General features: G+C 41.1%; 1 protein-coding gene across 2 annotated transcripts in view; it reads left to right on the top strand.

Annotated features, from left to right (window-relative positions):
* The first annotated feature begins 4,457 nt into the window (after nt 1–4,457).
* LOC122562059 (bMERB domain-containing protein 1-like) overlaps nt 4,458–27,044 on the top strand; it is a 74,307-nt gene continuing 51,720 nt past the window's right edge. Inside the window, exons 1-3 of one of the 2 annotated variants that reach the window (XM_088000502.1) lie at nt 4,458–5,035; nt 5,558–5,638; nt 12,380–12,500. In XM_088000502.1, coding sequence (XP_087856628.1) covers nt 5,560–5,638; nt 12,380–12,500 — 200 coding nt within the window. In that variant the 5' untranslated portion in view covers nt 4,458–5,035; nt 5,558–5,559. Of the gene's footprint in view, nt 5,036–5,230; nt 5,450–5,557; nt 5,639–12,379; nt 12,501–27,044 lie in introns of those variants that run through there. The other variant, XM_043714528.2, reaches the window with a different exon arrangement.

Raw genomic sequence — 27,044 nt, 5'->3', positions numbered from 1 at the left:
ACAGTTGCACAGTAAGTAGATCCATTTAAACAATGACTTATGAAGCTACAGATCAATTGAAGACAATTATTAAATATCATATCTCGTTGGCACCAAACTAATGTTTTAAGCCTCAATTTATAAATGTTTTGAAATTCATGCAAAATATATTTGCAGATTTTAAAACTAAATTCTATGTTGTCACAGGGTTACATGATGTAAGTAATTTTCTGATTTCATGAATAGTCATTGTTCTCTGCACACAGGAATGCTGTTGTCATGGTAGCATAGATAAAATGCTTTTATAATTAACTGAATTAGAATGATTTGGATATTTTAGACAATCTGGTCATTTAAATTCCACAGTTGCATAACCATATGTTAAATTAAAATGTAACAAAGAGTCAATAGGGAATTAAATACAATTACATCACATTTGTCTACTTTGAGCTATTTATTTTAAACCCAAATGTATTGCCTATTACTAAAGACACTTGTTAATATAAGTGCAATTACTAAAACAGATTTTTCTCTGACAGTTTATAATCTCCATTCTGACCATTGCACATATTAACATCATAATTAATATTGACATTTCAGGCAAATCAAATGACCAATGTAAATTAACAATAATCCAGATATTTGGTGCAAACATTTATTTTCTAAGGTGATATTACGGTCTTTTAGTAAATTAGAGGCATGTGTACAAATTAGTGTGGTTGTATTCAAATAATCTGTAATCTGTTTATAGAGTCATAGAGACGTACAGCACGAAAACAGACCCTTCGGTCCAACTTGTCCATGCTGACCAGATAGCCTAAGTTAATCTAGTCCCATTTGCCAGCACTTGGCCCATATCCCTCCTAAGCCCTTCCTATTCATATACCTATCCAGATACCTTTTTAAATCCTGCAATTGTACCAGCCTTCACCACTTCCTCTGGCAATTCATTCCATACATGCACCACCCTGTGAGGAAAACGTTGCCCCTTTGGTCCCTTTCAAATCTTCCCCCCCCCCCCCCCCCCTCATCCTAAGCAGATGTCTTCTAGTTCTGGACTCTACCATCCCAGGGAAAAGACCTTGTCTAATTTCCCTATCCATGCCCCTCAATTTTATAAACCTCTATAAGATCGCCCCTCCTCCTCCAATACTCCAGGGAAACCAGCCCCAGCCAATTCATCCTTTTCCTATAGCTCTAACCCTCCAACTCTGGCAACATCCTTGTAAATCTTTTATGAACCCTTTCAGGTTTCACAACATCCTTTCTTCATGTCTCACTTACATTGCATTTAAAATACCTTGTAATTTCCTCATTTAATTTGTCTTAGGAATTGTTAGTCACACAAGGACCTATATTTGAAAAAATGTTTAGGTGTACAATATTCAAGTTTTCGAATATATAGATGTTCAATGCGTAAAAATGTCAATTGTTTGACAAATTCACAGCTATGTCTCCTGATGTCAAAAAGCCTTGCTCTATTTGATCATTTGGCTGAATCAGATTTATGTGAGTTCCCCTAAATGCAAGCAGGATATTGGAAAATTTATGGAGTGTAATAGGGTAGTGCAGTGTAAATAGCCTTCTCCAAGTAATACTTGGCTATCCATTTTCTGTACTTACAAGTTCCTATCTCCACAGAAATTGTGAAGAGAAAGTGGGTGGAGGGCAATGTAAACTTGTAGTTATTTGGTTAATTAAAATAAATTGGTTGCTGCTTTTGTTTTGGCCACTAGATGTCAGTGCTGCTATTTACAAATATACTATTTGGAATTCTAAACAGCTAGTAATCCTACTTAAAACCAGTCAAGTGTTATAGTCCATATTATAGGAAGGATTTTAATAAACGGGAGAGGGTGCAGATGAGATTTACCAGGATGCATTGAATATGTATATATTCAGCAGCTGCCTGGGGTGCAATGCAAAATCTCATGACTTGGTCACACCTCTGGTTTATAATTATTTCTTTGGTAGTGGCATTAAATTACGTAAATGCAAACCTTAACTGAAAGTGATATACTTTTAACAGTCAAGTGCCCTTTTCAGATGTGCTATTTGCTGGTTTCCCCTCAATCTCCAGCGAATCTAGAAATAAGTTCTGAAGAAAGGTCACTGGACCCAAAATATTAACTGTTTTTCCTTCCACAGATCCTGACAGACCTGCTGAGTTTTTCCAGTAATTTCTGTTTTTGTTTCTGATTTCTAGCATCCATAGTCCTTTTGATTTTGTTTTTGCATAGAAATCCATAGCCTGATTGCTCTCCCATTTGCATTAGGCCTGTCACTGCTGACTATCCACTGCACGGTCTTGATCTTATTTTTCAATCTCTCTAGCTGCAGCACCTGTCCTCCCCCAATCTCTATCAAAGATGTGAATCCTTCAAAGTCCGGTCTCTGCTCTTTGGAGTTCTTGTCCAAGATTATATTGTCTCCGTCACTTTCCTCGAAAACTTCTTTCATCATGCTTTCACTTCTCATAGAATCGTACAGCAGGAAACAGGCCCTTCAGTCCAACCAATCCATGCCAACATGATCCCAAACTCATCTAGTCCCATCTGCATACACTTGGCTCAAATCCCTTTAAACATGCCTTATTTGTGTACTTAACCAAGTGTCTTTTAAACTTTGTAACTGTACCCACATCCTCTGGAAATTGATTCCACATAGGAACCACTCTCTGTTTTAAAAAAAAATGCCTCTCGCATTTCTTTTTTATTCTTTCTCCTCTCACCTTAAAAATATGCCCCCTACTGTTGAAGTCCCCACCCTAAGGAAAAGGCACCTGCCATTCACCTTATCCACACCTCTCACTATGTTATAAACATCTATAAAGTCATCTCTTAACCTATGCTCTAGTGAAAGAAAGTCCTAACCTATTTCCTTTAACTAAAACCCTCCATTGCCAACAACATCCGGGGTGGCATAGTGGCTCAATGGTTCGCACTGCTGCCTCATAATTTCCCTTCCCACGTGGTTAAAGATTCCTTCCAACGCATCTTGTCCACATCCCGCACCTCCGCCCTCAGACCCCACCCCTCCAACCGTAACAAGGACAGAACGCCCCTGGTGCTCACCTTCCACCCTACCAACCTTTGCATAAACCAAGTCCTCCACCGAAATTTCCGCTACTTCCAAAAACACCCCACCACCCAGGATATATTTCCCTCCCCACCCCTTTCCGCCTTCCGCAAAGACCGTTCCCTCCGTGACTACCTGGTCAGGTCCACGCCCCCCTACAACCAACCCTCCCATCCTGGCACCTTCCCCTGCCACCGCAGGAACTGTAAAACCTGCGCCCACACCTCCTCCCTCACCTCTATCCAAGGCCCTAAAGGAGCCTTCCACATCCATCAAAGTTTTACCTGCACATCCACTAATATCATTTATTGTATCCGTTGCTCCTGATGCAGTCTCCTCTACATTGGGGAGACTGGATGCCTCCTAGCAGAGCGCTTTAGGGAACGTCTCCGGGACACCTGCACCAATCAACTACACCGCCCTATGGCCCAACACTTCAACTCCCCCTCTGCCGAGGACAAGGAGGTCCTGGGCCTCCTTCACCGCCGCTCCCTCACCACCAGGCGCCTGGAGGAAGAACGCCTCATCTTCCACCTCAGAACACTTCAACCCCAGGGCATCAATGTGGACTTCAACAGCTTCCTCATTTCCCCTTCCCCCACCTCCCCCTAGTTCCAAACTTCCAGCTCAGCACTGTCCCCATGACTTGGCCAGACTTGTCCTACCTGCCTATCTCCTTTTCCACCTATCCACTCCACCCTCTCCTCCCTGATCTATCACCTTCATCCCCTCTCCCACTCACCTATTGTACTCTATGCTACTTTCTCCCCACCCTCGCCCTCCTCTAGCTTATCTCTCCACGCTTCAGGCTCTCTGCCTTTATTCCTGATGAAGGGCCTTTGCTCGAAACGTCGCTTTCGCTGCTCCTTGGATGCTGCCTAAACTGCTGTGCTCTTCCAGCACCACGAATCCAGAATCATAGCACCAAGATGCCTGGTTCGACTCCAGCCTCGGGTAACTGTGTGGAGTTTGCACATTCTCCCCGTGTCTGCGTGGTGCTCCAATTTTCTCTCTCAGTCCAAAGCTGTGCAGCTTAGGTGAATTGGCCATGGGAAATTGCTCATAGTGTTAGGTGTATTAGTAAAAGGGAAATGGGTCTAGGTGGTTACTCTGCGGAGGGTCCGTGAGCACTTGTTGGGCCGAAGGGCCTGTTGCCACACTGAAGGGAATCTAATTTAATGTAAATCTCGTCTACACCCTCCCGTTTAATAAAATCCTTCCTATAACAAGGAGACCAGAATTGTACATGGTATGCCCGAATATGTCTTGCCAAAGTCTGTACAACCTCAACATACCATCCCAACTCCTATGTTCTGGGCTGTTTGCTGGTCTGCGTTTTGCTTAGTGTCTTCTCTTCCTTCTGCCCTACTCTGAAACGATGTTGAGATCTTTTCCCACAGAATAGGCACTAAATAAACGCAAGCAGCTATTGCAGCACGGAAGTCTGTTGTTTCTAAACAAACGTTAGCAACCCATTGACTGGATGAGGTGGAAACTGTAAGTCGGAATTCTGTCATTGATTGAGAAAGGAAGACCTAAATGGGATCTGGAGTGAATGCAAAATAAGACCAAGAGTTTGATGAGGCTGTGTGAATACGAGTATAGGACGGTCTCAAAATGCGAACGGGCGCAAGTGACTCGGGACGCAACTCAAAGTGCACAAGGGGAATTCAACATTGGCGCGATGTGGACCCGGCAACAGATTCCTCTTTAAAAAATAAATCCGCCGACTCGACGACAAATGGAACCTTTTTTGAAAAAAGGGAGTTTGATCGGTATCGGTTTTTAAAAAGTCCGTTTTGTAGAGACTGAAGGTCCACCAATAATGCCATATTAATTGTGGATTGAAAGAAGGCAATGGGAGAAAAGACGTTTTGCTCCTTTGGATTTTCTCAGGATATTTGAGGTTGCAATGTTGTAGATAGTGTACACGGCTATCTGTCATTATGAAAGTAGACGACATCACCAGCATATGCAGGTAAGGGTAAACGCAAGCCCACTATCAACAAACAGTGAGCTTTGTTTTTCCAATTGACAATTTCTCACAATAGTGTGAGAAAGTGCCTTTCCCGTGTTAGAAATTGATACGTAGCGTGCACTTCCCCAAATTTCCAAACTGGAATCCAGTAAAGATGCCCTTAAGTTTGTTTTTGGAAGAACAGCATTTTCCTCTGATGAAGCATTTGTTGCTGATAACAACAAAAACTCCCGGAGGCGGCATTTCCAAACGTAGCCAGCAGGTGTCTCTGGCGAGCCCTGCGCCACTCGCCTGCTCAGTCTGATCTCTGAACAAACAGAGAGCAGAGCCCCAGAGGCTTCGCTAGCGTCCGGAATGCTGCTGCTGCTCTCTAGTGCTCATTGCATTTCTATCCTGCACACCTTTCAATAATGGGTACAAATCCGTTTCGGTGTTGTCAGGATCTAGTTCTGTAACATAACCGTTCAAGAGGCCTGGGGATTGAACAAAAAATAAGTATCTGTGTTTTATTATTGAATTTAGAAATGATGGAGAATGAAAAAGCGTACGGAAAACATTATGGATCTCTTGAATCAACTACGTGGAAGGCAGAGAATGTAAAAGGTAAAATAAAATGTCCGTGGTATTTATTCATTCGCTTTTTTTCCAGAGTGGTGAAAAGGTGGCATCTGGTCCGGGTGTATGTGCAAGCTCTTGGTCTGTTTAGCTGGCAAAGTTCAAATGCTTGCTGTGTACCCCTGCACTCGTCATTGTCACATCATTCATTTATGTATTCTGTTTACTTTCACGAAGTAAATGCTTTGAAATGCACCTAAGCGTGTCGTTGGAAACTCAATGCTGAACCTAACTAGATGCTAAATGCTGTCTTGCGGGTTGTTATGGATTCATTCCTCCCATTGACCATCCAGGTCGCACCCTCTACCTGTCTTCACCTATCCCCACTTCACCACCCAGTCCACGCCACCCCGTTTATCTGCAGCTCACCCCGTATGCCCTCCCAGTCCTGAAGAAGGGTTACAGCCGAAACGTTGACTTCTCCTCCCTCCTGATGCTGGCTCGCTGTGTTCTTCCAGCCTCCTGCCTATCTACTTGCGGGTTGTTGTGAGCTCCGGAATGGTCACGAATTCTCATGGCTGCGTCAATTTTAAAAATCACTTCAAACGCAACAGTTTGCTCTTTTTGAAAAGTCGCACTCCTTTTTTTAATGTTTGACAGAGGATCTCTTCCCTCTTTCCCCCCCGCACGTTAACGTGTTTGTGAGGATGGGAAGCAGATCAACATAAGCCATACAATTGTCTATGATATAAAAGCCTGTGTCTTCAACATCTCAGCGTCGGATAAACCCAGCTCATGACATCCTCAGCCGATCAAACTTATTCAGTAACATTTCTCACTTCGACAATATATAACTTTGGATATAGTTGTATATCGAATAGTTTCTCACGTCAATGCTGGAGCAAAGTGTATGCTTTCACAAAAGCAACATTAAATTTGGATCAATTTTGATTAAATTTTGATACATAAAGGAAGTTTAACATATTATAATGGGTTTAAAGGAGGGAAGAGAAGGAAGATCAGTAATTATTCTAGAAATTATACTGAAGAGGAGACTGAGAGGTACTGATTACCTGGTCCTGAGAGTTTGAATGTGACAGGACCCTCACAATGTTTCCTAGTTTGGGAACACCATTAACGATAACTGATACAAAAGCATCTGCCCTGTGAAAAATGAGGCAGAATACAATAGACATGTAGATGAAATGAATGAGGGAGTGCTTGATATTGGCTACTGTGAAATAGGCTTGTGTTTCTAGCACCAACTACTCACATTGATGATTGCAGAAAATAGAAATGAACTATGTAACTTGACACAAAACAGTACTGGGTAAGAAACAGTTCACCAATTTTTAAATTAGATTAGATTCCCTACAGTGCGGAAATAGGCCCCTCAGCCCAACAAATCCACACCGACCCTCCAAAGAGTAACACACCCAGACTCATTTCTGATTAATGTACCTAACACTATGGGCAATTTAGCATAGCCAATTCACCTGACTTGCACATCTTTTGGAATGTGGGAGAAAATATTCTTTTCACTTGGAACCCTTCCAGCTGATGATGTCTGCACCAAGACTGAAATCATCCAATCAGCTGCTCCTACTAGTTCTATTGTGCACTAAGACAAACTTCATCATGCTTCCCCCCACTTCCAACCTGAATTTACTCTGTCTTAGCCCTGTACTTGCATTACCAATGTCTCTATCTTATCTCATGCTCTTCCCACTCCCCGCTTGCATGATCCATCTCAGGTTTCCCATTCTGAGCAAATTGCCAACCAGCCAACTTTCCTTACTTCCCCCTTTTAACTCACAATGCAATAGTTTCACATGCTCTGAGGCGCTTCATTCTATATTTTTAAAAAAATCCTCAACCTTCTGTTCTTGATAGTTAATGCTTAATCTGTAATTACTTTCTTTTATGAAGACCTTAAAATAGTAGTCATCTCCCAAATCCAATTTCACATTTTGATTTTCTCCAATCAGCTTTCAACTGCTGCCATAACCCAAAGTTCCCCTAAGACTGCATAGGCTGGCACCTTTAAGACTGACAATAGTGTGTTATCTTTCCTCAAACTTTCTGCAGCCTTTGACAGTGTTAACCACATCACCGGTCAACAACAATTATTTTTCAAAATTGTTCATTTCTACCGGACTATTTCCACTTGGTTTCACACTTACAACATTTGTAGCAATGAAACTCTTTCCCATCCCAAGGATTTGGGACTCCCAAAGTGCAATCCTTGGTTCCTTCACATCGGAGCACTCTTACTGCACCTGTGTCATCAGAAGACAGCACTATCAGTTTTGCTTGCCTTCTCTTAAAATTTCATTTGCTTTTTATTGGTTAACATGGCCAATATCCTAGACTCTAATGGGCAGCCAATATTACCTGTTAAGTACCAGGAACTCATCTTTATGACCTCTATCACAAACTTAGCACTCATCAACAAATGCAACCCCATTTCCAACAACAATCTCACACTGAACCAAATTGTTTGCGACCTTTAAGTTTCAACTCCAGCCTAAACCAACCTTAGTTACTTACTGTCCCCTGATAGTACCCACATGCCAGGGCAGGGTGTCAAGGAAGAAATACTAATAGTTGCTATGCCGTTTTGACAAGCTCTCATATGGATTTTAATCTGGAGACATAAGACCCGCATTATCATGAATACTCGAGCATCTTCGAATAATTATGGATTATCAGGAACTTAGCAAAAAAGGTTTTTGAATGTAGGAAGATCATTTAATAAAATTGCTTTGGTATGTTCCTGCTTGCCTTTTGCTTTCCTGCTGTTTGTTTTGGAGTGTAAGCAGCTGCCTCCTGTTCAACAGACTGTCACCACTATGGGAAACGTTAACTTGCTGTCTCTCCATGGATGCTGCCTGACCTGCTGTGATTTCCAGCATTTTTTGACATGACAAAATCATCAAAAGCATTTCACAGAGTGGAGTTGCATCATTCAAGACCAATCATCATGAGAGCTGTTTAACCTTCACAAATAATGTGCGCTGATTTTTACAGCTTGTTGGTTAAGGGATCAAAATAATCCACCATTGCCCAGGTTTTACAGCCTGTAGTGAATTGATGACAACAGCTGCTGCCCATAAAGATATAACAATCGTTATAAGATTATCGCAGAAGGCTGCCACAATGAGTAAAGGCACTTTCATTTCCAAATCTAACATTATCAGAAGTAAAGTTGAGTAAAACCTGTGTACAACTTTAAAAATCATAGGAGCTATTTTTCAAATGTAATGTTTCATACTTATGAACATTTTATTAAGTTACTAGTATTAATCACATGTTTAATAGAGTATATGCTGATGTGCTACTGTGCTAACCTCTGGTCTCTGCTGAAGCATCAGACATTGGGAGTAAAACATTGATAGTAGGATACCTGCATTGTTTTTAATGACTAATGCTTCCAAACATTACAATAAATCCTTACTCTAACCCAATACCCTGTACACTTTTGTCAAAAAAAGACACTAACTGTTTCTCTTGTAAAGCTAATTCACCATGCCCACTTCGCCAGCATCTCCAATTTATGTGCTGCATGGAACAGACAGAAAAAATACTGTAATAAACTGAAGGAATTTGAATTACCTTGTTTAAAATGAATAGTACTTTAATTCTAATGTGAGATTTTGACTGACCATGTTATTAAAATTGAAAGTGTGATGGTATTCCATTTTGTTGTGTAAGTCAATCTGTTACCAATTATTTAGCATTTTGCCTGCAGTTCCTCATAGGGTGTAACATCTGATGTCAATGGAATCAAGCTTGGCTCTTGGCCCCATAATAATAATCAAACTGATACAGCATATCAACTGGCTGAGAAGAAAAACACAAGTAATCTTCTACCATCTCATTGTGGTACATGGCGACCTGACTTAGCAAATTGCTTTGCAGGAAAAAAAACGACAACATATGTGCAAAATGTACTCTTTCATGTCAACCCTTGTAGCATTCAATAATGAAGGTTTATTTGTTCTCAGTGTATGGGTGGCATTGGCAAGCTATCTTTGTCTCATGTCCTTAGTTGCCTGACACAGTAATGGTGAGCAATGTCTAAGAAACAACAATTGCTTATAGAACTTTTTTGAACTTGTAATTAATCAGACACATTTTTATGGCAGTTTGGCAGCTTTATTGTAATTTATTTATAATACTAGTTTCAGGGTATTTAGTTAAATTTGAGCTGTTTCTGAATAGATGTTTTATATTATGTTAGCTGAAACTCTCATTCATGCCTTTGTTATCTCTACATTTGACTATTCGACACGCTCCTGGTGAGTCTCCTACATTCAAACATCCATAAGCTTGAGGTCATTCAAAACTTTTTTGTCCGTGCATTAACTTGCAACAAGTTCTAATTCCCTGTTATCCCTGTGCTTACCTATATTGGCAACCGATAAAGTAACATCTTGACTGTAAAGTTCTTATATTTTTTAAGAATGCCTCCAGGTACTTGGCCCTCCCTACATTTGTAATCTCCTCTAGTCTCAATACCTTTCAAGATACCTGCAGTTCTCTGGTTCTGGCTTCTCATTCCCTGTTATAATTATAGTTGGTGGCTGGGACTTAGTTGCCGAGGCCTAGGTTCTGAAATTCCTTCCCTCCACCTCTATCTCACTTTTCTCCTTTTAAGACATACCTTAAAACCTACTTCTTTGACCAAGATTTTGGCTACCTGAATTAATATCCCCATATGTGACTCCGTGTCATATTTTGTTTTATTAGCTCCTGTGAAGGTCTTTAGGATGTATAATTGTATTAAAGTGCTAGTCAAACATAAGTTTTATTTGTAAACATTACACTTCTTTGCATTTGGAAAGACAGTTTATTTTTAGAATGAAACCACTCCAACTCATGAAGTAATCAAGATCATTTGTGACAATACCCAACATTATTTGTACTGTATTGCCTGTTTAGATAGAACTTGGAACAATGGGGCTGGACCTGCATGTTTACAAAATACAGGATAGTGGAAAAAGTATGCAGAGAATATCCAGAGGATTAAAGGCGAGTCGTTGTGTAGATGTGAAATTAACAATATGATAGCAAGCAAAAAAAAGTGATAAAAGGTTGTTTTTCAAACTGGGGAAAACATGTGATATTTTTGAAACCACTACTCTTAGTTTATTTAAAGACCTGGACACGGGCTTGCAGGGCTTAATTTCGATGTTCAGAGATGACGAAACCTTGGGAATGCAGTAAATAATGAGGAGGATAGTAACAAGAATTCAGGGGATTGCAGAGAATCTGGTGCAATGGTAAACATATGACAGTTGAAAATCAATGCAAAAGATGTATGAAATAATTCATGTTAGTAGAACAAATGAGGAGAGACAATGTATTCAATATTTTTAGCAATGAATGATAACATTCTATCAGTTTTCCTAATTATTTCCTGTACCTACCTACTAACCTTTGCAATTTATGCATTTGGATCCTTCAGCATTGAAGAGCTCTAAAATATTTCACCATTCAGATAATAGGCTTCCTTTTCAATTCTTCTGGTCCATTTAGGTGCAGGGGATAGCATATTGGCATGGATGGGAGTGGATCATTCAGCATTCTACTGGACTGAATAGGAGAGGGACAGGATCAATGCACTCTCTCTATGCCTTTTCCCCACTTGGTGCTATCGTTTCAATGAATCCACTCCCTGCTCTCCACATACTTTTACAACTTGCTGCCTCCTCTCTTGGTCCTGTCTTTATAATAAAGCCACTCCATGCTCTCTGGGCTCTGCTCTCAGCGGGGAAGTGTAAATAATGTAACCAATCCATGTAGCTGTTTAGTGTCCACACAAGTGGTATTAATAACATTAACTTGAATATTGCTAACAGAGCTTTTTAATGTAGAAAAGTAGTTTCTGGTCATTCACAGATGGATAATTCAGCAAGACAGGACACTGATCCACAGAAGTGAAGATGAACTTTAAGAAACCTCTTAACTGAGGCAAGATAGTGGTGGAGGAATAGTAGGAGTTGGGAAGGAATTTCTAGAGCTTGAGGTCAGGGCAGCTAAAGCATAGATACTACTAAAGGTAGAGCGAAAGTAGAGGAGATGCAGGCCAGGATCTGAAGTAAGGAGATGTCTAGGGATGGTGGGGTGATACTGGAGAGCTAGAGGAGGCTGCACAGATGAGTGGAGCTGAATCTGCAGATTTGGACATCAGTCCCTCAAGACTGATATTTCAAATTCTTGTGTATACCATGAGTCAGAACAGTTCCAGAACAATTTAGGATACTTCAATCCTATTGCTATTATTAGACTGGGTCTGATGATATTAAGTGAATGACGCAACTGCCATTTATTAGGACACTGAACTACACGTCTGATCTAATACTAATGCCACAACTAAAAATTTGATCTCTTTCTAATTGTTTTATTCATTTAACCAGTATATTGTGACCAGCATCTATTGTTCTGAATATTCAGGAATCATGAGTATAAATAATGGGCAACTTTTCATTTTGTGGAGCTGTAAAGAATATTTAATGTGTTGAAAACATTTGTCGCGTTACCAATATTAGTGAATTTTAAAGCTAGTGCTTACCATTTCTGGTGTGTATTTTGATACAAAGGATGATACAATGAAAGCAAATGCTGCTGTCTTCCATCCCACATTTTTGCCTTCCATCAGCAAATTTGAAGACCTTTTCCTCTCTCCTATGTGATAATTTCTTTCAGACTCATGGTGTACCTATTTCTATAAGTCACTATATTTAAAATTCAATGACTCTGTTGATGCCTTTGTTTATATTACAGATACAGATATTATATCAATGGCTGATTCGACCATAACACTGGATGACATTGAAGATGAACTTTTTAAAATCGAAAGGATTAGAGATATACTGGTCAGACGAGAATCTGAACTCCGGTACATGTAAGTATGAGTTCTCCTTTATTTTAATATTTATCATTATGATATAAATTATGTTTTGGTGCTTCAGTAAGCTGCAAGAGTTTCTCCCAATGTTCGTTTGTAATTGTTTCATATTTACAGTATTTGGAGTGTTGTGAACCTAGCTGATGTTAATACTAAACAAGTCAGATCTCAGATTGAAATCCAGCTTAATAGATCATTTAAAAAAAAGGTAATGAAGCACCTTGCACTAAAATGTGAGCACAAAATGCTGTAGATTGAGTTTTATAATAAAACTGAAGTTTGTTACGCAAAAGAAAAGATTAGGTTATTTACATAAACACAAGTTTTAAAAATGGCATAAAACAATATTCTATCCATCCCAACAACACCAGACAGTAAATAGTGAACTACTTTAGACTTTCAGTTAGATGAATCTAGATTTTATTGCTCTTTTCCCACACGGAAATAAATTCTTCAGTAGACAGGATTCCTTCCCTATTACAGCTTTAGGTTGGCATAACTTTCTTTCAGTTCTCAGTCCTGAGTGTTTGATAGACTCTTCTTTGAGTATTCAAACAACTGAGCTTAGGTTTTCTCAACTTCAAGTAACCCCTTCAGGGTTCTAACCAAACACTTCTGATCTGCAACTTTGAAACTAAACTCCTTGCTCTGGAGTAACTTATACAGCACAATGGCGGAACAAGTGGAGAGTGTCACGCTCCTGGGAGTGGTCATCAGCAACAAGTTTTCTTGGACTCTTAATGTGGACGCACTGGTAACAAAGAGCCCACAACATCTCCTCTTCCTCAGACAGCTGAGGAAATTTGGCATGATGGCGCGTATCCTCACCAACTTTTATAGATGTGCCATCGAGAGCATTCTGTCTGCATGTACCACTACCTGGTATGGCAACTGTACCATTCAAGATCGGATATGGTTACAGAGAGTGGTGAACTGGGCCTGGACAGTCACAACCTCCCATCTATAGAACCCATCTACCAGGCCCGCTGTCAAGGAAAGGCAGTCAGCATTCTCAAAGATCCATCCCACCCTGGCGATGCTTTTCTACAACCTCTACCATCGGGGAGAAGGTACAGAAGCCTGAGGACAAGCACCAGCCGGTTTGTAACAATTTCTACCCTACTGTTGTTAGAATACTGAATGGACTCGCAAGTTCTTAACATTCACCTGTACCTGTGTTTTTGTTTTTGTCGCTGTTTACCTATTATTTACTTATCAATCTATTTAACTCTGTGATCTACCTGTATTGCTCACAAGACAAAGCTTTTCACTTTGCCTCAGTACATGTGACAATAAATTCAATTCAATTCAGTTTAATTCAATTTCGCCTCGGACCTCTGTGAACTGAAGCCAAATGTCTTTCCAAACTGTGGGTGTTGAAGCAGGTTCGGGTGCAACATTTAAAAGACATTTGGACAGTACATGGATAGGAAAGGTTTAGAAGGATATGGACAAATGCAGGCAAACGGGACTAGTTTAGTTTGGAAAACCTGGATAAGTTAGACTGAAGGCTCTATTTCTGTGTGGTATGACTCAAAGAAAAATAAATATCAATTCATCTAACTGAAAGTCTAATGTAGTTCACTATTTATTGTGTTCACTTGTAAAAGCTCTCCCAATGCTAACAAATTCCCAAAACACTGCAGGGATTATTTCTCTCATACTGCTTTTTTTGAAAAGAAAATTAGCGAAAAACCGAACTAACTAACCACTAAACCCCTTTATACACGCTGACCAAAACCCAAAATGGCACTAATTCAAAGTCCAAACTTTATATATAAAAGTTTACCTCTATCACCAGGACTAGTCCCCTTTCTATTCATTGACTATTTCTAAACAACATTTCGCAAAACACACTACTTAAAACATTGTATCTGTCGGACTGGTTCTGCCCAGTTATGTCATTAACAAATGTTTGTAGCTGGTGTACTCACAGGGCTACTTGACTCCATCAGCTGTGTGTAAGTATCAATTATTCAAACAGGAACTTCATTACACCTTGGAATCATTGACAAAGGCCTAGTTTCATCGATCCTGTGGATGCAATCTCACTAGATGCCTTGAGACAGTAGACCCTGGGAGCAACATGTGAGAGGGAATGGCAGCAGGTGGATAAAGATGGGAAGACATTAAATTTTGGTGGAAAAATAAAAAATGGTATGAACCTAATGTCCATCCTCACATTGTGATGTTTGTTGGTTTATTTTTAAAGCATTAGCAAATCTATTAAGTATTTTCCTGTTTTGAGGAAGTTACATGTTTATTTTATTATGCTTGCTCAATATATCTTTAGATACAGCCTGTGCAGAACATTTCTACAGTGAAATGAAAGTTGTGTCCAATGGTTTACTAAACTTTGGCACCATTATTGCCTTCATTTTAAAAACTACTGAGTTCAGAGAAAACCTTCAAGCTTTTAGCAACCTACAGGAGGATTACACAAAGAACACCAAGTATGCTTACAATATCCCTTTCATGTGTATGAGTGATTGTTGCCTTGATGTGTTGCTGACATCATTTGTTCTGTTCAAGGACATTCTCCTTTGACTTTACAATTAAAAAAATGTGCTTTCATATGCAGCATATGACACAGGCACTATTTTGTAGAATAAAAAAATTCAAAGGTTATCCCTCAACCGTAAAAGTTGAATTTCAACAATATTTTGAATGAATTATATTTTAATGATCTCTGAAACCTAATGATAGACTGTCTTAAAGATTCTTAAATAGTTTGCATGCTTGCTAGCTGCTAAAATTTGAGAAAAAGAGTTAAAGTTCCTGTGAGTCACTTATTTGTCTGACACCAGAGTATGTTCCATCAAATAGGATGCTTTGAATGAATTGAACTGGTAACTGAAGAGAATATTACTTCTATCATCTGATGGACTGCTCTGTACTCTGCTGGGCTTTGGTAATGCTTGCTCTTTGAACCTGATTAATTAAAATGTTCTGGGGAAAATCCTGGTCAATCTGACATCCTATTAGAAGAAGATGCATACCACCTGCTTCTTTCTTTATACGTCAACCACTGTTGCCAACTGTAGCATCAAGAAAACATTGTGCTGACAGTTTACAGACCCTAGACGCGGCATTTGGAACAATAGACTGAGGATTGTTTTGACACAGGTAAGGATTTTTTTTGTATGGACACTTGTTGCAAGTACAATCTTTCAATAATTTGAACTGAACATAGTAGCTAAGGAGCAAACTGGCTTCTGCGATGGCATCTTCACTGTCTCCACTATTTTGGAGCACAAATTCCTTCTCCTCAATTACTTGTGTTATCCATTTCCCTCAACATCCGAATATTAGTTACCATTTCAGGTGGGACCACTTCTTGGCACTGATTTGGGAAGTCACTGGGACCCTCTTTTTTTTTCACTGCGAACATGTGGCACTAAGGTGGATAGCCTTCTGCTAGCTCCTCCATTGTCCTGTCCCCCTTAGCAGATTAAATCAATGTTAGTGTTTGGCAACTGCTTGTGCGTCCCTTTCTTCTCATTGTGCACTTTGCCAGCAGATGACTGTAGGTCTCCTTCATGCTAGATATGTTCACCATGGCCTTGACGTTTACAGTTCACGCATATACTAGCACTGCAGTTGGTGCAAAGTGGACAGGTTTATCACAGGGACAGGCAGCACAATTCCCCAGACGGCAAAGCTGGAAGGAGGGTGGTGAGTGGGTTCCTTGCTGTCTGCTTTTAGGGTCACCTTGACCTTCTATTTGCTGGTTTAAATCTTGAAGAGGTATTTAGCTTCAGAGCTGTCCCTGACCACCTCATTGTACCTGACAAGGAAAGTGAACACATCATCAACAAGAATATGGGAGTTGTGAATCTGAATCGTCAAAACACAGTTCTATTGTGACTGCAGTGTGAACAGTGGCTCTGCCTTCAGAATTAATAGTGGTGCAAAATCTCTCCTTCCTCAACACCAGCTGCAATGTTGTAGAAGGTCTTGTTGAAGTACCTAGTGCTGGCAAGTCCTGAAGGGGATAGATATCTGCAGCCTTGAATCATCTGTATTCCAAAAGAACTTATTTAATGAAGAAGGTGTGATTGGTGGGGATACCTCTTTCCATTTTTCACTGCTATGCTGATGTGGTTGAATATGTCCTGGTTGGGAGCTCATTTGCTGGTTGCAACCATCTCTGATAGTTTTACCTGGCTAAACAGTAAAGTTCTGCAATAAAGGTATATAATTTATTATTATTATTATTATTATTATTATTATTATTATTGAAAATTTTGATTTTAAAATAGAGGCAAATATGTTTTGGTTCTGCAAAGGTAATTTCCTATTTAGGAAATCAGAATATCATTTGGAAAAGTGACCTAAATACATTATTTCCAAGAAAACATGTGACTTTGTAAGTGCCCAACCAGATACCTGTGAGGTTAATTGATTAAATGTTTACAATACTGAGTGTATGACACACAGAAAACCAAATGATTGGGACTACTAGTTTAGTTTAAGTTCACTTCACAAGAATACGGTGTGCAATTCTGGTGTCCTTCCTATCGGAAGGATGTTGTGAAACTTGAAAGGGTTCAGAAAGAATTTACAAGGATGTTGCCAGGGCTAGAGGATTTGAGCTATAGGGAGAGGCTGAATAGGCTGGGGCTGTTTTCCCTGGAGCATCGGAGGCTGAGGGGTGACCTTTATAGAGGTTTATAAAATCATGAAAGGCGTGGATAGGGTAAATAGACAAAGTCTTTTCCCTGGGGTTGTGGAATCCAGAACTAGAGGGCATAGTTTAGAGTGAGAGGGGAAAGTTATAAAAGGCACCTAAGGGGCAACCTTTTCACGCAGAGCGTGGTATGTGTATGGAATGAGCTGCCAGAGGAAGTGGTGGAGGCTGGTACAATTGCAATATTTTAAAAGGCATCTGGATGGGTATATAAATAAGAAGGATTTAGAGGGATATAGGCCAGGTGCTGGCAGGTGGGACTAGATTAGGTTAGGATATCTGGTTGAGTTGGACCATCTCTATGACTCTAATCAGTTTTCTGTTTCACCCTAGATGAAACATATGGTTTTTAGACGAGTCGCTTTGTCTTTGCAGAAGTGCCATTTGTTGAGTTTGTAGAATCTTTACCTTCTGGGAGTTTCTTTTGGATGTCCGAACTGAAAAGGAATCTGGACTATTGGAACTGGAAAGACAACTCAAAGAATTTCAGCACTCAGAAAAAAAACTGGAAAAGTCATTTCAGTAAGAAATGAAAGAGTTAAGACAGGAGTGACATTTCTCTAAGATGGAGTATCAGTAAAGGATATTGCTGGGAAACATGTTGAAGTTATATTTTAAGGTCTTTCTAAACACACACACATACAGATCATTATCAACAAAATACTGCCATCAGGCCAAATAGATGCCCTACCTCTCACACAAATGAGTAATGAGATTTGCGATTTTCAGTGCTGGTGTGATACCACACATCCTAAAGACTGACAGATTGTGTCAAACAGCATATCCCTTTGGTTGTTTGCAATAAGCAAAGTACTGGCGATTCCCAGTTAGCCTGTGCTTGCAAAACTCAGAATGCAGTGTCTAACATTAGGTATGATTTTGTATTTGGATACATTTGTTGGCTAATCCCGAATATGCAAAGCATTATGCTGACAACAAATTTAGGATTGTCAGTCAGACTCAGTGAAGCAGACTTGTCTCTATTCAAAGTTACTTATATTAATATACAGGGTCTTGAATTTTGCAGAAAGAAATAACATTTATACGGACCACACATGTTTCATTTCAATAAAATATGTGATAGCCATTTGCTGGTTAATTTCTCAGAGCAATTCCTTGACCAAACAGTGATAACCTGCCTGGTGATATTTAAACAAAGCTTAACAATTAACTGTCAGTCATAATTAGCTGGTGCACTGTCCAAGACAATACCTCTCTAGTCAGAGTCCAACTGCCAACCAATCACCCTGTCCTATCAGATTGTATGAATGATTATTTTCTTTTCTTTTGCATAATAGACTTGTGTTCTTTTATTGAAGAATAAGATCAGTGACTAATCCCACGGTAACCAACTGCAAAACAAAATCAATGATTTGACAAGTCAGGTTTCACTCCAGGAACTGACCTTTGCGATGTTACCATCAACCGAAACTATAACAGTTCCAAATGGAACTAAAGCCACACTCTGGTGAATTCCAACACAGAAGGATGAAAAGCCAAAGTGGCAAATGTGGGTACTGGAGATTAGAGTCAAGATTAAAGTGGTGCTGGAAAAGCACAGCAGGTCTAAGGAGCAAGGAAATCGATGTTTATCAGGAATGAGACAGGAAGCGTCTGGTGTGGAGAGATAAATGGGAGGGATGGGGGTGGGGCTGGGGGCAAGGTAGCTGAGTGGACAGCAGGTGGATGGAGGTAGGGGTGAACATGATAAATCGGAGAGGAGGGTGGAGTGGATAGGTGAGAAGGAAGATGGACAGGTAGGACAGGTCATGAGGACAGTGCTGAGTTGGAAGGTTGGAACCGGGGTAAGGTGGGGGAAGGGGAAATGAGGAAACTGGTGAAGTCTACATTGATGCCATGGAGTTGAAGGGTTCTGAGGCGGAAGATGAGGTGTTCTTCCTCCAGGCATCAGGTGGTGAGGGAGTGGCAATGGAGGAGGCCCAGGAACTGTATGTTCTGGCAGAGTTGGAGGGGGAATTGAAATGTTTGGCCACGAGGCGGTGGGGTTGATTGGTGAGGGTGTCCTTGAGATGTTCTCTGAAGTGCTCTGTGAGTAGGCGGCTAGTCTCCTCAATGTGGAGGAGACAGCATCAGGAGCAACGGATGCAGTAAATGACGTGTGGAAGTGCAGGTGAAGCTTTAATGGATGTGGAAGGCTTGAATGGAGGTGAGGGGGGGTGTAGGTGTAGGTTTTGCAATTCCGGCAGTGGCAGGGGAAGGTGCCGAGACGGGAAGGTGGGCTTTTATGGGGTGTGGACCTGACCAGGTAGTCATTGGAGGGAATGGTCCTTACAGAAAGCAGAGAGGGGTGGGGATGGAAATATATCTCTGGTTGTGGGGTCTGTTTGTAGATGGTGGAAATAGCAGAGAATGATGCGATGTATATGAAGGTTGGTGGGGTGGAGAATCAGGTTGTGAATTTTGACCAAGCCCCAGAAAAAGAATCATTCAGATTTTCAAGTTTCTAGTCTTCAGTTGGATCACAGAATCATAAAGATGTACAGCACGGAAACAGACTCTTTGGTCCTACTTGTCCATGCCGACCAGAGAGCCTAACCTAATCTAGTCCCATTTGCCAGTACTTGGCCCATATCCCTCCAAACCCTTCCTATTCATATGCCCATTCAGATGCCTTTTAAATGTTGCAATTGTACTAGCCTCCATCATTTCCTCTGGCAGCTCATTCTATACACGCATCACCCTCTGCGTGGCAAACATTGCCCTTAAGTCCCTTGTATATCTTTCCCTTCTCACCCTAAACCTATGCCCTCTAGTTCTGGACTCCCCTATTCCAGGGAAAAGGCTTTGTCTATTTACTCTACCCATGCCTCTGATGATTTTATAAACCTCTATAAGGTCACCACTCATGGGAGACTGATGCTGGTGTTTCTCATTGGATCAGTCATGACTGAATGACTGGAGACAGTGGTCCTGATTCTGAATTCTCCACTTGCAGTAACTCGGTCTTCCAATGTGCTTTCAACTCTGAGGTCAGAACTTTCTTAGCCCTTGAACAATGGGCACACTGGGAAGTGAGTTGAAAAGTAAGGAAAAATAAGATTCTTATTGCCAAGGAAGCAAAGTCCAATTTTGCACTGAAGGTTTAGACAGTGAGATGAATGTCTCATTAGCGAGTGGCAAGAGCTCTATTTGGATGCATTTACACATTATTATTACTTATTTCATCTCATTTATATGCAGTTTGCTATTCCCCAGGTGGCAGAGAAAGGCTAGATGGTGTCAATTGCCAACATGGAAGTCAAAGTAGGCAACTGGTCTCCCTGGTTCACCACTTCATTTTTCTAAGCCTCTATCCTGAACTGCAGTCCCCAAAATCTCAGAGCACATTCTGCGGGTAGCAGCCACTTCCCTCCCAATCCATTCACAGAAATTGGCATCGGATATGTATCAGCCTCACCATGTCTCCAAATCACTTAGAATTTGGTTCTTTACTTCAGTATTGCACTTTGGAGCTCACCAATACTTTTCATTGTCATGCTGCTGCCAGCTACTTTGTGTGCAAGGCCAGGTACCCAGCTCATTTGTTGCACCTCAGGGCTCTTCACTTGCTTTTTTAGCACTCATTTGATCCATGCCTACTTGTTGCTCACAGCATCTTTTGCCTTACTGCACTGTGCTGCCTCATTCAGAGCTAACAGACTCTCAGTAGTTTTGTCTTACCTTTCCTTTCAGCACAGACCTAAAGTCAGACAGATTATCATGGTTGCTAGCAGTGATCAGTCAAGTGGGTGAACATGTTGATGTATGTCACCGTATTATGCCAATGTTACACCTTGTACAGTAAACACACTGCATAGGCTTCAACTAAATGGCCATGTTTCAAAGTCTAGGGGGAGCAATCAAGTCAAGGGGGATTGTTACCACTCAGAGGATGTTGCAATAGTCAGTCAGGGCCAGCGTCTGATCTATGTCCAGGTACTTGGACAAGATTTGACCTCAGTCCAAGTGCTTGAAGATAGTGGTCAGTCGCTGGTTCAGTCATGGTCAGAGGTTCTGTATCCAGGAAGTGGGCCATGGTCAGTCCTGCAGGTCCAGTGAAACCAGTACTGGGATTAGCAGTAAGTCAGTTGCGGAGCTGTACACAGATTAGTCAGGGATCTGGTTACTCATCTATTGGCACTGTCCTTCCAAGTCAGACAGTGGGGGAAGGCCACAGTTGGAGGTTTGGTCCCTGAAAGTCATGTTAGATTACCAGGGACCATTGCTGTGGTAGAGAAGTTATGGAAAGCAATTATGGGATTGGAGACAGTATGCTAGGATGCACAGGGGCAATAATTGGTACAGAGGGAGCTCAGCATATAAGGATGGGGATAGTAGAGCATATAAATATATATACAAATAGTCATCGCCACCCTGACTTCGATAAGAGGGCAGTGAATGAAGACTCAACTAGAAGAGTTTGGTGGAAAAACATGGAGGCTTGGAACTGATGGGTTTAAGGAAGAAAGCAGCAATGTTTTAGGATGGGCCCTTGATTTTTAGGCTTGGCCAGTGACTCAATCTGCAAAGCATAACCTGTGTTGTCTTCCATCCTTATCTGAATCACAATGTGCAATGGAAATAAAAAAGAATGGCTGCCACCACACCAAAAGGGTGGAGTAAGTGGTTTGTCAGTCCGAGAATGCAGTTCTACCCGTCAGTAATATGATACCCTGCAAGGGGCAATTGCATTCATCAGGCACTTACACAATACAGATTAAAGATCTCTGTAATCACAGAGCCCTGCATGTGACCAACTGTGTGGGATAAAATCCTAGTCACAAGCAATCTTCACCATGATCATTGGTCATTACAGATTGATCTGAGTTATCTCTGTGAATCAGCAATAATCACAGTTAACCTAAAATAAAAAGCACATCTTGGCCTCTCTTCACAAAGACAATCCAAGATCTCATAAACTGCACAAGGGCATGGAGTTCATCTCATCTCAAGTTGAATTTTAAGTGTTTTCCAACAAGCTTTTATATGCAAGGCTGCTGTTCTTGGAATGCTTTTGAGGGGTGAGGATTTGTGGGGAAGGAAACAGAGTATCAGTGACCCTATCACACTTACAATCTTCCACTATATTTCTGCTGTATACCTCAGAATACGATCCCCAGTCAAAGGTGCATGTTGAGGCATTCCATGGACCTCACAGTCAGAGTCCTCCATGCCCCACTCTATCAAAGATCATGCTAAACCATCCTTTGTGTGTGATTATAAATACTGACTGCTCACATTACTACTTACCTCCTGTGTTTTTGATCTTCCCCACAGAGGCTCTTTGGAACCATGACCAATGGATCCAGCCTCAGCTCAGGGATTGGCACCGAAGCTGGTGCAATGATGCTGCAGACGCATTGAGGAGGAATAGATGTGTCAGTGAGCTGAGGACCAGCAGCAACCTCCAGTGGCTGCCAAACAGCTTCCAGGTGGAGGCGTTGCAGCAGAAGGCTCCCTCAGGATAGAGAGGAGGCATGGAGTCAGTCATCCTCACTGCTATTTCCTCCAGATATGCACAGTGTCACCACAGGCAGAGGATGTCCTGGGACACTGTCACTGACTATGCCAGCTATTGGAGGGGGACTTGTGACGTGAAGGGGTGGGCGGCTCCCTTATCTTGTAATCGTCAGGGTGTCAGTTGCACTCAGTTTTTACGCAAAGTGTTACTTCCAGGGATCCACTGGGGACCTGTGTGAGATATCTCAATACTCAACCCACAAATCTGTTAAGACTATTGTTGGTGCAATGTATGCCAGATCACATTTCTCCATCTCACTTTCCCATGATGAGGTCAGTGTTGTCACCCCCAGCAGCAGGCTTTACAACCTAGCTGGCTTCCCTCTGGGCAAGGCACCATAGACTGTACACACATTGCAGTGAGATCACTATATCATCAAGCAGCTAACTTGATCAATATAAAAGGCTTCCATTCTACCAATGTGCAAGTCATCTGTGATCACATCTTGAGGGTCTGTACCAGATACCCTGGGAGCTGCCATGATGTCTATATTTTTAAGAACTCTCATGTTTCTGTTTGTTTCAAGGATCATATGCCTTACAAGGATGTTACTGGGAGACAAGAGCTATCTTCTGCAACCATGGCTGATGACTCCATTACCCAGTCCCTGATTGAGGTTGGGTGTAGATACTAAGCTGCCCATTCTTCCACCAGAGCCATTGTGAAGTAGATGGTGGGTCTCCTAAAGATGAAGTGCTGATGCTTGGATCAGTCTCGGGATGGAAGGGAGGTAGATGTTGGGACCTTGCAATACAATCTGCACAAAGTATGCCACATGCTGCACACTGCTCAACTGAAACAGTTGATGCAATGAATGCTGAGTATCTGGGAGAGCAGGAGCGGTCTTCCAAGGAGGAAGATTGAGCAGGAGAAACATTTCTGCACAATAGAGTGCTACAGTGTCGAGTGCACTAAGCCTGACAGGACTATATTGGTATCCCAGCTTTGATGAAGAATCAAAAGGTTAGTTTACTTTCTCTCCATGGATGCTGTGATCTCCATCATTTGCTGTTTCAGGACTGAATTGGGACCCACTTCCAGTAGATGAGATGTGGGTACAGGGATCATTCATTAACTTTGCTTCCCATCAATAAGCAAGCAGTCTACTCCTGGAAGCAAATGAATACTTTTCTTTGGTTTTTCTTTACTTTTGTTGTTGCTGAATAACAATTACTGCTTTCAACAGTTTAAAAGAGTTGGGCAGGAGGCTGGAAGAACAGAGCGACCCAAGCCGCATCAGAAGGTGGAGGAGTTTCAGGTGTAACCCTTCTTCAGGACTGGGGGTGGATATGGGGGGAGCTGCAGATAAAGGGGGTGGCAGGGTCAGGGTGGTGAAGTGGGGATAGGTGAAGACAGGGGGTACAAACTGGTTGGTCAATGGTCGGTTACAACCGAAACGTTGACTTGTCCACCTCCTGATGCTGCCTGGCTTGCTGTGTTCTTCCAGCCTCCTGCCTGTCCAATTTAAATTCCAGCATCTGCAGATTTTTTTTGTCTTCAACTGTTTGAAGGCTTTCCAATGTGTGGTGCTCACACATTGAACTTTGTGAAGATATCAGGCTACTCTGAGCATTAGGGCAAGTGTAGGATGTTATTAGGGATGGTTAACCTGTGCAGTTTGATTCTTGTAGCTGCAGTTACAGTGATAACTGATCTGAAAACTGATGATGTGAAATAACAATTTACTTCTGAATATGCATTTGCGCTTGCAATGAAGTGTCTGCTGTGGCACCCATATGCCCTCAGAATCTTTTCCATTCGCCTCCCATTACATGCACTGTGAAGGGCAATTCCTGGCTGGTGGTGCTTGACCTGGTGCATGACTGGGCTTTACAAATGGTGCCAGCGCAAGGAATCCCGGGGGGGGGGGTCCTGGCATTGCCGAGTGCTACTGCCATTGCTCAGTGGACGATAACACAAATCTGGTGCCATAGTGTCTGTGTAATGAGGTGAGCTGCGGAGAATAGTGTGTGAAACTTCACTAGGGTTCAGAGAGAAACCCTGCATGAAACTCCCCAAATTGATGCTTAGCCAATTTCTCAATAAATTGGATCCTCATTGTTACTGCGTTTTGTTTGTAATGTGCTGCTGTGTTAAAAAAGATTTACATTAGTTTCAGAAATATGAGAGGGAAGAGCTTATTTCCTTGCTTCATACAAGTTCATTGAAAAGAACATGATGTGCATAAACCCTAGCTAGTATTATTGAGTTCAATTCTCGAATGTCCATCTTGTTCTCGGATGACTCTTTGGAAAAGAAAGCTATTAACAATATTTGCTAAAATTATAGTAAAAATTGCATGAAACCCACATTCATAATGTTGTGAAAGTATAACGTTAATGTACAGACAGGTCAAATGCTTTGAATGTTAATGAAATGTAAAATATTACATTCAATTAAATATTTTGTTAGCATGCGGAAGACAAATTTAAGAATAAAGAAATTGAACACATATCCTTTGTACCCATCATCTGTACAGTTCTGATATCACATCTGATATGATTAGGAATTAACCAACAAGTTTGGGAGATGTAAGTGCAAAGGTCAAAGTAGAAAGAAACATAGAAATATCTATCAAGAGGAGTGGGCCACTCAACCACCTCACCTCAGGTCTTTTCTTCCTGATAATCACATCTGATCTGTCCTTCAATTCCATGTATCCATCTTTGATGGCTATTCCTTGATTGGGGGTCAGTTCAGTGACCACAAAGCAGAGTGACCCCAATAGCGTGGGTTCAATTCCCACACCGGCTGAGGTTACTATGAAGAACTCTCCTTCTCAACCTCGCCTGAAGCATGGTGACCCTCAGGTTTAAACCACCACCAGTCATCTCTTTCTAATGAGAGAGCAGCCCTATGCTCTGACAGACTATGGTAACTTTGCCATTACTTGTTCCTCAATGATCTTAACTAAAAGACATGTCAGTGTTGAAATTTTAATCTACCTAGCATTACAGACATTTAGCAAAGTAGGTTTCAGATTTCCGCTACCATTCGAATGAAAAAGCAAATTCTGATTTCACTCATAATTGGACTTGCTGTAATTTTAAGATGAAGCCTTTTTGGTTTCAGTTGCCTATGTAATAAAAATAGCTACTCTATATCGGCCCTATCAAATTCTTTCAACATTTTTAGGGCCCTCATTAGATCCACCCACAAGCTACTAAAGTCGTGGGAATGCAAGTCAAGATTATGCAATTTGTCCTCATAATGTATTTCTTTAAGCTCGTTTATCACTCTGTTTAAACGGTGCTGTACCCTTTCCAAAGTCAATATATGTTTCCTGAGGTTTGGTGGCCAAAACTGAGCATGATACTCCAGATGGTGTCAAATCAAGGCTCTGTTATTAAAGTATCACTTCCTTCCATGGCTAAATGCCAACGCTCCATTAGCAACAGCATTTGATTGCAAGAAAAACATTCTTCCTATTACCTGTTTTATATTGTCCCTGTTCTCATTGCCCTCTTTACTTCAGTCTAACATAAAGTAAATCAAACTGTTTTTTAAAATTAACTGATTTGGATTTTGCAATCAAAATGAAGTGACAATGCTCACCACTAATCTTAAAGAAAGCCACAAAACAGCATTCTTGCACCCTTTGTCATGGGGACCTCATGTTTCTAATGTTAGCTTAATGCTAGTACCACCTAAAAGAGTCTTCTGGCATCCAACAATGATGATGTCATAAAGAGAGTAGCTAATTACTGAAGAATTCTCACAGACAGCATATTGATAAGTAAATGACACTGATATCCTTCAGCTTAAACCATTTTACACATGATAATATAAAGTTTGAATAAACACAAGATCATGGTGGAAGCTGAAATATAAACACTTCCTTTGAAAATTTGTTAAAAACTACTACAAATGGAATCTGGTAGCACTCTGAGTGATAGAGAGGATGGTGGAATTTGTGACAGACCAGTTGAGAAGCCTGATGATGCCTCCTCACCATTGGGAATATGTTGCTGCATCTGTTATGTTTTTACCAATTGGCTTGGCACGTTTCTCACTAGGTAGCAATGAGTTGCCAATTAAGGGGTATATAATTTGGTAAATGCCTTATCAATGCTGCAACTTGCCTCATTAATGTTCAGCTTCCCATTTTACCAAATGCATCAAACAAGCTAGACGCTGGGAATTTTTGACATGGAACTCAGAGCAGGTATCTGGCAACTTCTGCTCACCATTGGCTGCAAGCAGCTTCCAGTTTGGACACAGGGAACCCATATCTCAGAACACACTCCATGGGCATAGGCCACATGCACTTCACATCCCAGGATGTTGGCATTTGAAATGTACTGACTCCTAAGAACCTCATCTCTGATCG

The sequence above is a fragment of the Chiloscyllium plagiosum genome, unplaced genomic scaffold (genome assembly GCF_037043375.1).
Source record: "Chiloscyllium plagiosum isolate Xiang-an unplaced genomic scaffold, Cpla_swu_hap1 HiC_scaffold_25, whole genome shotgun sequence".
In the NCBI taxonomy this organism is placed as follows: domain Eukaryota; kingdom Metazoa; phylum Chordata; class Chondrichthyes; order Orectolobiformes; family Hemiscylliidae; genus Chiloscyllium; species Chiloscyllium plagiosum.
This window is presented reverse-complemented; position numbering and strand designations above follow the sequence as displayed.